General features: G+C 34.0%; 4 protein-coding genes across 5 annotated transcripts in view; all 4 read left to right on the plus strand.

Moving 5' to 3' along the window:
• The first annotated feature begins 47 nt into the window (after positions 1-47).
• LOC108622905 (transmembrane protein 50A) lies at positions 48-1335 on the plus strand. The gene is made up of 4 exons (XM_018021034.2): positions 48-245; positions 348-454; positions 516-676; positions 738-1335. The coding sequence occupies exons 1-4, from the start codon at positions 147-149 to the stop codon at positions 842-844; spliced, it is 474 nt and encodes a 157-aa protein (XP_017876523.1). The 5' UTR covers positions 48-146; the 3' UTR covers positions 845-1335.
• Positions 1336-1473: 138 nt separating this feature from the next.
• Positions 1474-6771, plus strand: Grp170 (hypoxia up-regulated Grp170 co-chaperone protein). Of its 2 annotated transcripts, none has more exons than XM_018021030.2 (8): positions 1474-1790; positions 2209-2346; positions 2432-3655; positions 3709-3842; positions 3915-4108; positions 4381-4675; positions 4753-5182; positions 5385-6771. In XM_018021030.2, the coding sequence occupies exons 2-8, from the start codon at positions 2209-2211 to the stop codon at positions 5784-5786; spliced, it is 2817 nt and encodes a 938-aa protein (XP_017876519.1). In that variant the 5' UTR covers positions 1474-1790; the 3' UTR covers positions 5787-6771. The 2 variants fall into 2 exon arrangements, with proteins under 2 accessions (XP_017876519.1, XP_017876518.1); XM_018021029.2 differs by having other exon boundaries at positions 1480-1790; positions 3915-4153.
• Positions 6772-7732: 961 nt separating this feature from the next.
• Positions 7733-8292, plus strand: LOC113464077 (uncharacterized). The gene is made up of 2 exons (XM_026811909.1): positions 7733-8128; positions 8204-8292. The coding sequence occupies exons 1-2, from the start codon at positions 7833-7835 to the stop codon at positions 8271-8273; spliced, it is 366 nt and encodes a 121-aa protein (XP_026667710.1). The 5' UTR covers positions 7733-7832; the 3' UTR covers positions 8274-8292.
• Positions 8122-11253, plus strand: part of Kap3 (kinesin associated protein 3) — a 6844-nt gene continuing 3712 nt past the window's right edge. Inside the window, exons 1-10 of the mRNA XM_026811910.1 lie at positions 8122-8507; positions 8645-8762; positions 8836-9004; positions 9076-9282; positions 9351-9487; positions 9554-10330; positions 10402-10620; positions 10708-10873; positions 10934-11059; positions 11131-11234. Coding sequence (XP_026667711.1) covers positions 8482-8507; positions 8645-8762; positions 8836-9004; positions 9076-9282; positions 9351-9487; positions 9554-10330; positions 10402-10620; positions 10708-10873; positions 10934-11059; positions 11131-11234 — 2049 coding nt within the window. The 5' untranslated portion in view covers positions 8122-8481. The remainder of the gene's footprint in view (positions 8508-8644; positions 8763-8835; positions 9005-9075; positions 9283-9350; positions 9488-9553; positions 10331-10401; positions 10621-10707; positions 10874-10933; positions 11060-11130; positions 11235-11253) is intronic.

Below are 11253 nucleotides of genomic sequence, written 5' to 3' on the forward strand. Positions count from 1 at the left end.
GCGTATAAAAGGAGAAATGCTCCTGCGCAATGACTGTATAGTGTATACCTCGTCGTGATATTGGCGATTGATATGTATTGTTATTCGTAGGCTAGCTTTAATCGTAAAATTCAATTTCCGAGTTATTTTATCACGAAGTTTGAGAGATGACTTCCTTCGTGGAAAATTTACAATCCCTTCCGTGCGTGTGGTTCGAAATAGGCGAGAAAAGAAATGTATTGGCATCTATATGCGCCGGAACTTTGGTAAACATTATTTTATATATTCTAAATGTCTTCGTATACACATATATGCCCTATTTTCTATTATACTATTTATATTTAATAACAGTGCCTTCTTTTTACTAGTTTTTTGTAGGATGGTGGTTTATCATCGATGCCAATGCCAAGTATCCCGATGAAATGTCAAAAGCTTATCATGTTTGTGGAATATTTGGAACTATATCTCTATTCATGTAAGGAATTGATTAAATTTTATTGTACAATAGGAAATGAAAATCCCAATGGTTCTTGCAGGATAAATTCTGTGTCAAATGCACAAATTAGAGGTGAATCATTTGATGGGGGCTACTTTGGAGCCAGAGGTGCAAGAAGTTGGTTGTTTGTTGGGTTTGTAATAGGATTTGCTGCAGTAATCGCAGCTTGTTGGATTTTATTTGCAGATTTTGTAGCTGCAGGTTTGTACATAATTTAGATTAATTGTTTCCATTAAATGTTATAATTTATTTGTTCTCGCAGAAGCCCAACATCACTGGCCTGGAGTAGGTCTCTTCTTACAAAATATATTCATCTTTTTGGGATCCCTCACATATAAATTTGGAAGAACAGATGAGTGTACATTATAAATTCTGCACAGACTATTCAAGTTCTAACAAATAGCTAAGTACGGGACACTTTATACTGAAGAAGAAGGAATAATTACCACACATTGTATTAATAACAAGTTGCATTAGTTCAGTGTAATATTGAACAGCTCTTTCTGTTTCTACTTAGACCTTATATATAGTACATACAAATGATTATTTAAATGTTTACTCATTCATAGGGAATGCACTATTCACGTATATAAAGAATTTCTTTTCAAATAACGTGTAATGTAATGATAGATATATAACTTGTCTAATAACATGTAAAACATGCCTTTTTGTGATAGCTTTTTCTATTATAAGATGCAAGGATCAAATTTGATAAGATTGTTTATTAATAAACAGTTGTCTATACATCATTTCGCGGTCAGTTAACAAATTTTGCATTTGTGCCCTTCACAATTAAATGACTGAAATCTCAGCATTGTACGCGATTTTTTTAAAATAAATTATCGTTGCGTTTATATATATATATACATATATCTACGTATTAGTATGTTTTGAATCCTTTCCCTCTTTGTAAGATATCTTCTACATAAATTTTAATTCTAATCATTTCCTTAAATATACTTAAACGTATGCATTGAAATCTAAGCCGCGAGAAAAGTAATTTTTTTATTGTTTTTCCGAAGTAGTTTTATTGCGATAGTGGGGGTGGAATAACGGATTACCTATATAAGTTTGATTTGCCAACGAGGACCAATGTGAACATTCTCTACCTCTACCATCTTCTTTTACCAATCCCGTTGTGCCACACAAACACATGGTTCTTGTTCAGTTTGACGAGATAGTCAGAGTCAGAGGTGTACATTGTTTTTTCTTACTTTAAACAAAGTACGGAACGTATGCGTTTGCCTACGTCTGATGATTTAAGGACAGCGGTTCTCTAATCGTTAATCGGACGTTTTTACAATAAAAGGGAAAAGTGAGTAAATTTATTTGGAACTTTATTTCAGTTCTCCGGTTATTTTAACCAAGATTGACAGTCCTATGGAAGTCCTCGTGTCATCGAAATATTACTTTTTACACGAATTATTTATGTGACTGAAGCAATTTCACAGCGAAATTTCGTAATTCGTAATAATACTTTTTGTTCGTTTGCGGAAACTCACTTTCGAACACCAAGTATTCTGTCAAATCTGTCTATAAAAAATCTTTACCATAAAAAAGTAGAAAAAAACTTCACATTACTATTTTTAAACTACAAACAAATTTTGTATAACACAAAATTGTATTTATCTAAAAATTAATAGTGTTCAAAATATAAGTAATAAATATGTTAGTAAAAGTAAAATTTGAATGAAGGTTCCATGTGCTTATTTTGTATCTGCTTTCAATTACAGATGAAACTAAGCAAATTAACAATGTCTATTTTTTGGTTGATATTGATTATTATCACAATTTTTATTGGCCATAGTCTGGGAGTTGCTGTTATGAGTATTGACATAGGTAGTGAGTCAATGAAAGTTGCTATTGTTTCAGTAAGTAAAACACAGGTCATGTACCTTTATTGTCTCTATATTAGTATACATTTTTATTAATAACATTAATCAATATTTTGTACAGCCTGGTGTTCCTATGGAAATAGCTCTTAACAAAGAGTCAAAGAGAAAAACGCCAGTTACGATTGCATTTAGGAATGGAGAAAGGAGCTTCGGAGAAGATGCTCAAGGAGTGGGAATCAAGTCACCTCAACATAGTTTTTCTTACATGTTAGATCTCCTAGGAAAATCTATAGACAATCCTATTGTACAACTTCACAAACAAAGATTTCCATATTATGATATTGTTTCCGATGAGGAGCGTAATACTATAGCATTTAGATTGAATGAAAATACTACGTACACGCCAGAAGAATTACTTGCACAAATTTTATACAAAGGAAAAGAATTCGCAGAGAATTCTGCTGGTCAAAAGATTAGCGAAGCAGTGATAACTGTCCCAGGATTCTTTAATCAAATTGAAAAGAGAGCCCTTGCACAAGCTGCCGAGCTTGCAGGAATTAAAGTTTTGCAACTTATCAATGACTACACCGCGGTCGCATTAAATTACGGGATTTTTCGTAGTAAAGAAATAAATGACACTGCGCATTATGTAATGTTTTACGATATGGGAGCCAGTAGCACAACTGCCACAGTTGTGAGTTATCAGAATGTAAAAACTAAGGAAAAGGGATTCGTGGAAACTAATCCTCACGTTAGCGTTTTGGGTGTGGGTTACGATCGCACTTTGGGAGGTTTAGAAGTGCAACTCAGATTGCAACATCACTTAGCCAAGCAATTCGATGCTTTGAACAAAACAACAGGTTCTGTATTTAGCAATCCAAGAGCGATGGCGAAACTATTTAAGGAAGCTGGTCGCGTAAAGAACGTGTTAAGCGCGAACACCGACCATTATGCTCAAATCGAAGGATTGATAGACGAGTACGATTTCAGAGTGCAAGTTACTAGAGAAAAACTGGAAGAACTCTGCGCTGACTTAGCTGATCGAGTAGTGAATCCCATTAAGATTGCTTTAAAAATGTCGGGTTTAACGATGGAGGCCATATCTCAAGTAGTATTAGTGGGAGCTGGTACGAGAATGCCAAAGATACAAGAATATTTAAGTCAGTATTTAACAGTCGAGTTGTCGAAAAATATTAATACAGATGAGGCGGCCGCGTTGGGAGCGGTATATAAAGCCGCGGATCTTAGTAAAGGATTTAAAGTGAAGAAATTTGTTACCAAAGATGCTGTACTATTTCCCATACATGTTGTTTTCAATAGAACTGTTGATAACAAAGTGAAACAAGTAAGTCTAATCGTTTCTATTTATACAGGACATTATATGCATATTGTTTTTAGGTGAAAAAATCATTATTTGGCAAAATGAATCCATATCCACAAAAGAAAATCATTACGTTCAGTAAATACACGGAAAACTTTCAGTTCCACATTAATTATGCGGAACTGGATTACCTGCCACCTAATGAAATAACGTAAGTGGTATTTGGCAATTTTTATTTAATGTAGAATATTATGTTACTATGTGATGTACATTTTTATTTTAGAGCTATCGGTAGTTTCAACTTGTCTACAATAACTTTGTCTGGTGTGACTGAAGCCCTAGAGAAACATACGAAAGAAGGCGCAGAGAATAAAGGAATCAAAGCACATTTTGCAATGGATGAAAGTGGTATCCTAAATTTAGTGAACGTAGAATTAGTATCAGAAAAATCAAGCGCAGCTCCTGATGAAGAAGAGGGTACTTTCTCAATACTTGGCTCAACTATTAGTAAACTTTTTGCAGGTTTGTGCTGAATGCATTGCAAAAAATGGTGTGAGCATTTATTTTAGTTGTTCATGGATTCCGTTTATTTATGAGATTCGATTAAATATGTAGAATTTCGAAAATTAACAATTATTTTTTTTTTGAATATTAAACTATTTTTTGCAGGCATTTATAAAATAATACCTCATGTAACTTTTGTACACATATAAATGAAATGTTTAAGTAAATGTAATTCAAATATTTAGGATCGGAGGATAAAGACAAAGAAGAGAAAACAGAAGAATCATCGAAAGAAGATGTGAAACCAGTTCATGAAGAGCAGGAGTATCCTGAACTTGAAAAGGAGACAGAAGATAAACTGAAGAAGAAAAATGAAAGTACAATTACCGAAGATAAAATCGCAAATAAAACTGAGAAGGTAGAAAAAGAGAAGGAGAAAAAATCTACGATAGTAACGATTAAAGAACCAATTAAAGCAGAAGAAATCAAGTTGGGACCTCAAATACTTTCTGGTGATAAACTTGCTGAATCCCGAGAAAAGTTAGTATGAACAGAAATTCTACGACAACTTTATGTGAAATGTACAATGCAAATTTTAATTTGAATGATAATTTCAGATTGCATCGTTTAGATGTATACGATTTCGTAAAAACGAGGCGCGAAACAGCTTTGAATAATTTAGAAACATTTATAATTGATGCTCAACAAAGATTAGAGTCTGAGGAGTACGCTGCTGCTGCCACTTCTCAGGAAGCAGAAAAAATATTGAAAGCAGCTTCTGAAGTTTCCGAATGGTTATACGAAGATGGGTTCGGTGCATCTGCTGAAGTATACGAAACAAAGTTATCGGAACTTCAAAAACTTACTAACGATGTGTATGAACGCGTTTACGAACACAAAGAACGTCCAGAAGTATTGAAAGGCATGGTTACTATTTTGAAGGCGAGCGAAAGTGTTCTAGCTAACGTACGCAACACAAGCTACTTCAGTGAAATTTTTACGCAAGTCGAGGTCGAAACATTGGAGAAAGTAATTAATGAAACTCAGGTAAGTAACTTAACTGTTTGAATCCCAGGGGTCATTATAAAAACGTCGTCGAGAAATGCCGAATTCCGCAATAGTGGTTATCTTAAATGAATACTGGGATTTTTCGACATGAAATCTAAATAGTGCTTTTTGGGACTCAAACGGATAAATACAATTTGTTTTAAGCTGATCGAACAACGTCGAACTTATAATAATTTTACAGGACTATTACGATACAGTCGTTAAATCATTTAGCGAGACAGCTTTGTACGAACCAGTGAAACATAAAGTTCGTGATATCGCAAATAAAATGGCATTGCTTGATAGAGAAGTAAAGTACCTCATCAATAAGGCGAAGATATGGAAGCCAAAACAAGAGCCTGGTACAAATCAAACTGAGAGTACGAATGAAAACTCTACAAATACGAAAGGAGGATCAAAATCTATTCCCAAATCAACGACCGAGTCTCAAGCGGAAAGTCTTCAGAGCGACGATACGTCTGATAATATAGAAGTACAAAATGAAAAGATATCGGATACGGGAAAAGGAGCGAAATCGTCGAAGGATACGGATTCCGAAACAATTCGTGAAAGTACTGAAGAAGAGTTACATCAAGAACTTTAAGAAAAGCTTTTATCTAAAAGTGCGTGACTTTTATTATTGACCGATTGCATCTCGGTTAATAAGCTAGACAATTTATTATATTATTATGTTATAGAACTGGTTTATGAATGCATTTAAAAATCTAAATCAAATTCGAGAAACTCTGTGTTATTGCGGCTAAGCGAGAATCATTTCGTAAATGTGAAATATTAAGTGATGCACTACTTATATGTTTGTACACATTGATAAAAATCGTGTACTTCTTTTTTGTTTTCAACGTGGCATTTCGTATAAAAGGAACCGACCATTGTGTAGGAAATTGCTGTTCTTTAAATGCCAAATAGGAAGAAATTATTTAATAATTTCAAAGGGTATTACGTTTAGCAAATGTAAAACTGAGTAAACTATAACATTCTAATTGGTCGGATTTTGTCCACTGTGAATATAACATTTAATTGTGATACTTCTTGATACTATATTCTTAGATATACTGTACGCTGTAGCTTAAAGCTGATTTTCTACAAACATTTACATAAAGCATAATAATTACACATGCATACATAAAAGACAGTCACTAAACCGAAAAGAATATCAAATTTTATTCATTTTTTCTACATTCCTGATTGATTAATCTTCGATACGAGACGCCTAACTTTCTGCATCCTACAAATGCCCTATCTGAGAGACAATATGATTCCTTTTGCTAAACATAATTACGTACTTAACTGTGTAGTAATGAAAGTGCGTGCAAAAATAATTTACTTCTCTCGTGGACTCTTATGAAAAATTCATTGAAATCATTTCGTACGAGAATAATTGTAATTTAAACTGTTTAAGTATGTTATTTATTGTCTTGGATGAATAAAGAAGTGTGTAAGATAAAACAAGCATGAGAAAAATTAATGTTACTCTTAACATATTTCGACAAATTCGCGAGTTATAAGACATATAAAGTCTTCCTTCCGATTTAATGCAATGTCCAGTAAAATAAATTAGTTTACAATTATTTTCATATGTTATTATACCTAGTACTATTGATGCATGATTCTTTTTATTACTTTTTTTTGTATAAGATACTTTTTATGCTATGTATCTTCGGTAAGTATGAAAAACTTTTGCGTGGTTATTATTCTCGGCAATATATTATTTTAACATTAGCATTTAAGCGGATCGTTATTTACAATAATTGGTAAATGGATTTTTTGGAAATAACCATTTGCGCTTTAAGGATGTATTGCTTATATAGTCAATCCCAAAAGTTTATGCACTTTAGAAACGCATTGTCATAAAAAGAAATCAGACGTCGGAAGAACATTGCTAATAATAAACAACAAAAAAAGTTTTTTATTTTTCTGAGATTCTTCCAAGGGGGTTTCCCTTCAATTTCTTCCAAATTTTCGTTTTTAGTCAATAACTCCCAAACCGTTGGACATACAGAAAAATTGCATAGGACTTTTCTTGTAGAGGACGACGAGATCTACAATTTTTGTATAAAAGTTTCTTGCTAGCGTCAATAGTTAACGAGTAATTTGCAAAAAACTGTTCTTTCGTTTTTCGTCAATAACTCGTAAACTATTAATGCTAGCGAAGAAATTTTATACAGAGATTGTAGATCTCATTACGCTCTATAAGAAAGGTTGTATGCAATTTTCCCGTAGAACTAACGGTTTAGGAGTTATTGAAGAAAAAAGAAATTTTTTGTCAAAAGTTCGATGTTTCGACAGTGGGTTAGTCGAATTTTGTCAATGCCAATAAAATGCCAAATAATCAAACTTAACTCGTTAAAGTACTCAAGTTAGAAGAAAAATACATAGAATCTTTCTTGTAGAGGACATCAATGCCTACAATTTCTGTATAATAAACTTTTCGCTATCGTCAATAATTAATTGGATATTTCCTTCCATACTTTTTAGCACGTAGCTATTTATTATTAGCATTGTTCTTCCGACGTTTGATTTCTTTTTAATTATAGGAAATGCGTTTTTCTAAGGTACATAAACTTTTGGGATTGACTGTATAGCCAATACATCCTCAAGAGTCAGCAATTTTGGAATTCGTTCACTGCACATGAGCAAAAAACACCAACACGGCCACGATCTTATAGACTATAAGATCGTGGGCACGGCCCAACCGGAACCGAGACCCGCGAGACCGGGACCGGGACCGGGACCGGGACCGGGATCAGACCAACCGGGATTGACCGCATTGACTGGTCACGGTCACGATCATCCCGATACAAGCCACGAGCTAAGGTTACCAGCTACCACTATCACTACCAAACCCACGCCCACGCCGTGTCGGCTGGTGAGTGGATGCGGCGAGGTCATTCAACGGCCTTGGCGGGGTGTGGGACGATCTCCTTGGTAATATCAGAATACTGTATATATATCTCGTGTGTGATAACTACCAATAACTACTATGGATTCTTGTCAATGCAGTGGAGTCTGCTTCCCCCTTCCGTCTTTGGAAGTCCACCTTCTCGCCCAAGTCTTTCCTCTCTCTGATTGACATGTTATATTACAATAGATAGCGCTGTTTCGAATCTAAAGAAGGAACACATAATTGCACATAATTCCAAACCTTCGATCGACGAAGATCTTTAATCGACCAGACTGTTCTGCTGTGTTTGTTCTGTGTTTCTATCTGATTCTAGCTTTGACTTCCATGGAAATGAATAGTTACTAAAAATTTGACAAAGCAGAATCGTACTTTCGTAATGGATGAGGCAAAATTTCTCAAACGGTAGGCTCTTCGCTATGCAGTTATGTCATTCATTATTGTATATTTTTCATCACGAATTATGTTTTATATTTAATATTGTATCACTCATCATTTACACTTGTCATCAAACTGTAAATGATTGCATTTTTAATGATTAGGAAAGTGAGGTCTGGTACCTTGGATGTCCATCCAACAGAAAAGGCTTTGGTAGTGAATTATGATGTTGAAGCATTGATCCTGGGTGAATTAGGGGATCCTATGCTGGGAGATCGTAAAGTAAGATAATAATTAAATGTATTCTCTTATTGCGTAAACAGTTGCATGATTATAAGTAATATATTTTCTGCAGGAATGTCAGAAAATAATTCGACTGAAAAGTTTGAATGCAGACACTAATGTGGCACTTTTAGCTAAAGAAGTTATTGAGAAATGTTCTTTAATACATGAGTCAAAACTTCGCGAAGTAGAACAGTTGATTTATTATCTTCAAAACCGTAAAACAAATGATAGTGGCATAAGTAATTACCTTTGGATATTATCTTTGAGGTGACTCGCATATTCTTTTTATGTGATACTTATTTTATGTTAGGTAGTGATAATAGTACACAACCGTCAAGGCCAGCATCATCTAATTCAGTATCTACAGAGAATGGTGAAACAGAACGTGCTGTCATAAGTAATGTAGACAGTTATATCGAATTATTATATGAAGAGATACCAGGAAAAATTAAAGGTTCCTCTTTAATCCTACAATTAGCAAGGGTTCCTGATAATCTTCATGAATTATCTAAAAATGGTATTACATGGCATACTAATAATTTATGTTCTTCGTACATTACATACATCTGGTCTGCATCTTTTTAGAATCTTTGTTAAGTGCTTTGGCCAGGGTTTTAAGAGAAGATTGGAGGCGTAGCATAGAATTGTCTACAAACATTGTGTACATCTTCTTTTGCTTTGCAACGTACAGTCAGTTTCACAATATTGTACTCGAGTACAGAGTAAGTACAGAGTAGAGAAATAGTAAAAATGCATACTATATTCAATAATTAATCGTTTATGTCTAGATTGGATCTCTCTGCATGGATATAATAGACTTCGAATTACGTCGATACGACCAGTGGAAAGAAGACATGGAGAAACGTAGACGTCATTTCGAAAATACTACGGGATTAACATTTTTCTCAAGCGGGAACGATAACTGTGATAAGAAAACGAAAATGGTTGACGACATTTGGAATACGGACGGTCCTTTAGATTATGAAATTAAAAAGCGATCTAATGATACGAGCGCCAACGTAACTGAGAGCGATATAAAGAAACTTAAAGAAGAACTTGAAAAGAATCGTAAAAAGTTCAAGAGTTTGATGAAGAAGCAAGAGCAATTGCTGCGAGTGGCGTTCTACTTATTATTAAATATTGCTGAAAACATGGAAGTTGAAAGAAAGATGCGTAAGAAAAACGTGATCGGTATGCTCATTAAAACTTTGGATAGGACAAATATAGACCTACTAATTCTTGTGATTGCATTCCTAAAAAAGTTATCCATATTTCGTGAGAATAAGGATCTTATGGCTGAAGAGAATATTATTGAAAAGATACCAAGGCTACTTCATAGCAATAGTCCCGATTTAGTTCTCAGTACTTTAAAATTACTATTCAATCTTTCCTTTGACGCGAAGCTTCGAGCCAAAATGATAAGAGTAGGCTTATTACCGAAGTTAATTAAACTACTAGGCCAGAGTGATATTAAAAATAAAACCACGATTCTTGGCTTATTATACCACGCCAGTATGGATGATAAAGTGAAGTCTATGTTTACTAATACTGACTACATTCAAATGGTAAGTTTTAAAATAAAATTACAGTAGTCATAATTTACATAAATATTATGTAACATTCGAATGTGTTTCAGATAACAAACATGATATTGAACTCAGAAGATAATCAACCGAAACTGGAACTAATAGCGCTTGCTATAAATTTAGCAATTAATAGCAAGAATGCACAGCTTATGATAGAAAATAATCGTTTACAAGGCCTGATAAAAAAAGCGTTTCGTACCCAGGATCCGTTAATAATGAAAATGATTCGAAATATTTCTCAGCACGAGTCAACAAAATACCACTTCCTTGTGAGTAATTCAATTCAGTGCGTGAATCTGAACATGGTATTTGGATATAACACATATGGATATTTCTAAAAGTTATTTTAAACTCAGGAATTTGTCGGTGATTTTGCTATGGCTGTAAATCAATCAGATTCACAAGATTTTGTGCTTGAAGTCGTAGGCGTCTTAGGTAATTTAGAATTGGCCGACCTGGATTATTCTCATATATTGCATCGCTGCGAATTGATACCTTGGATTCGTAACAACCTTGTTCCAGGTACAGTATTGGGTATCAAAATCTTTTAAGCTTATAATCGATCTCAAGTGTCTTAATTAGGTAAAGCGCCGGATGATTTAGTGCTTGAAATAGTAATATTTCTGGGCACGGCTGCATTCGACGAAGATTGTGCGCGCCTATTATGTAAAGCAGATATATTGCTTTCCCTCATCGAACTTCTCAAAGGTTTGTACATTATTAGAAATATAATGTGACTGTCGTTTTCTCATTTTTTCAAACAAAAATAATTCTTATAGCAAAACAAGAGGACGATGAAATGGTTTTGCAAATAATTTATATATTTTATCAAATATCTAAACATGATTCCACCCGAGGTTATTTAATACGCGAGACCGGCAATGGTAATAATTCTTATTCAT

The sequence above is a fragment of the Ceratina calcarata genome, unplaced genomic scaffold (genome assembly GCF_001652005.2).
Source record: "Ceratina calcarata isolate Rehan_Ccalc_2016 unplaced genomic scaffold, ASM165200v1 scaffold25, whole genome shotgun sequence".
In the NCBI taxonomy this organism is placed as follows: Eukaryota; Metazoa; Arthropoda; class Insecta; order Hymenoptera; family Apidae; genus Ceratina; species Ceratina calcarata.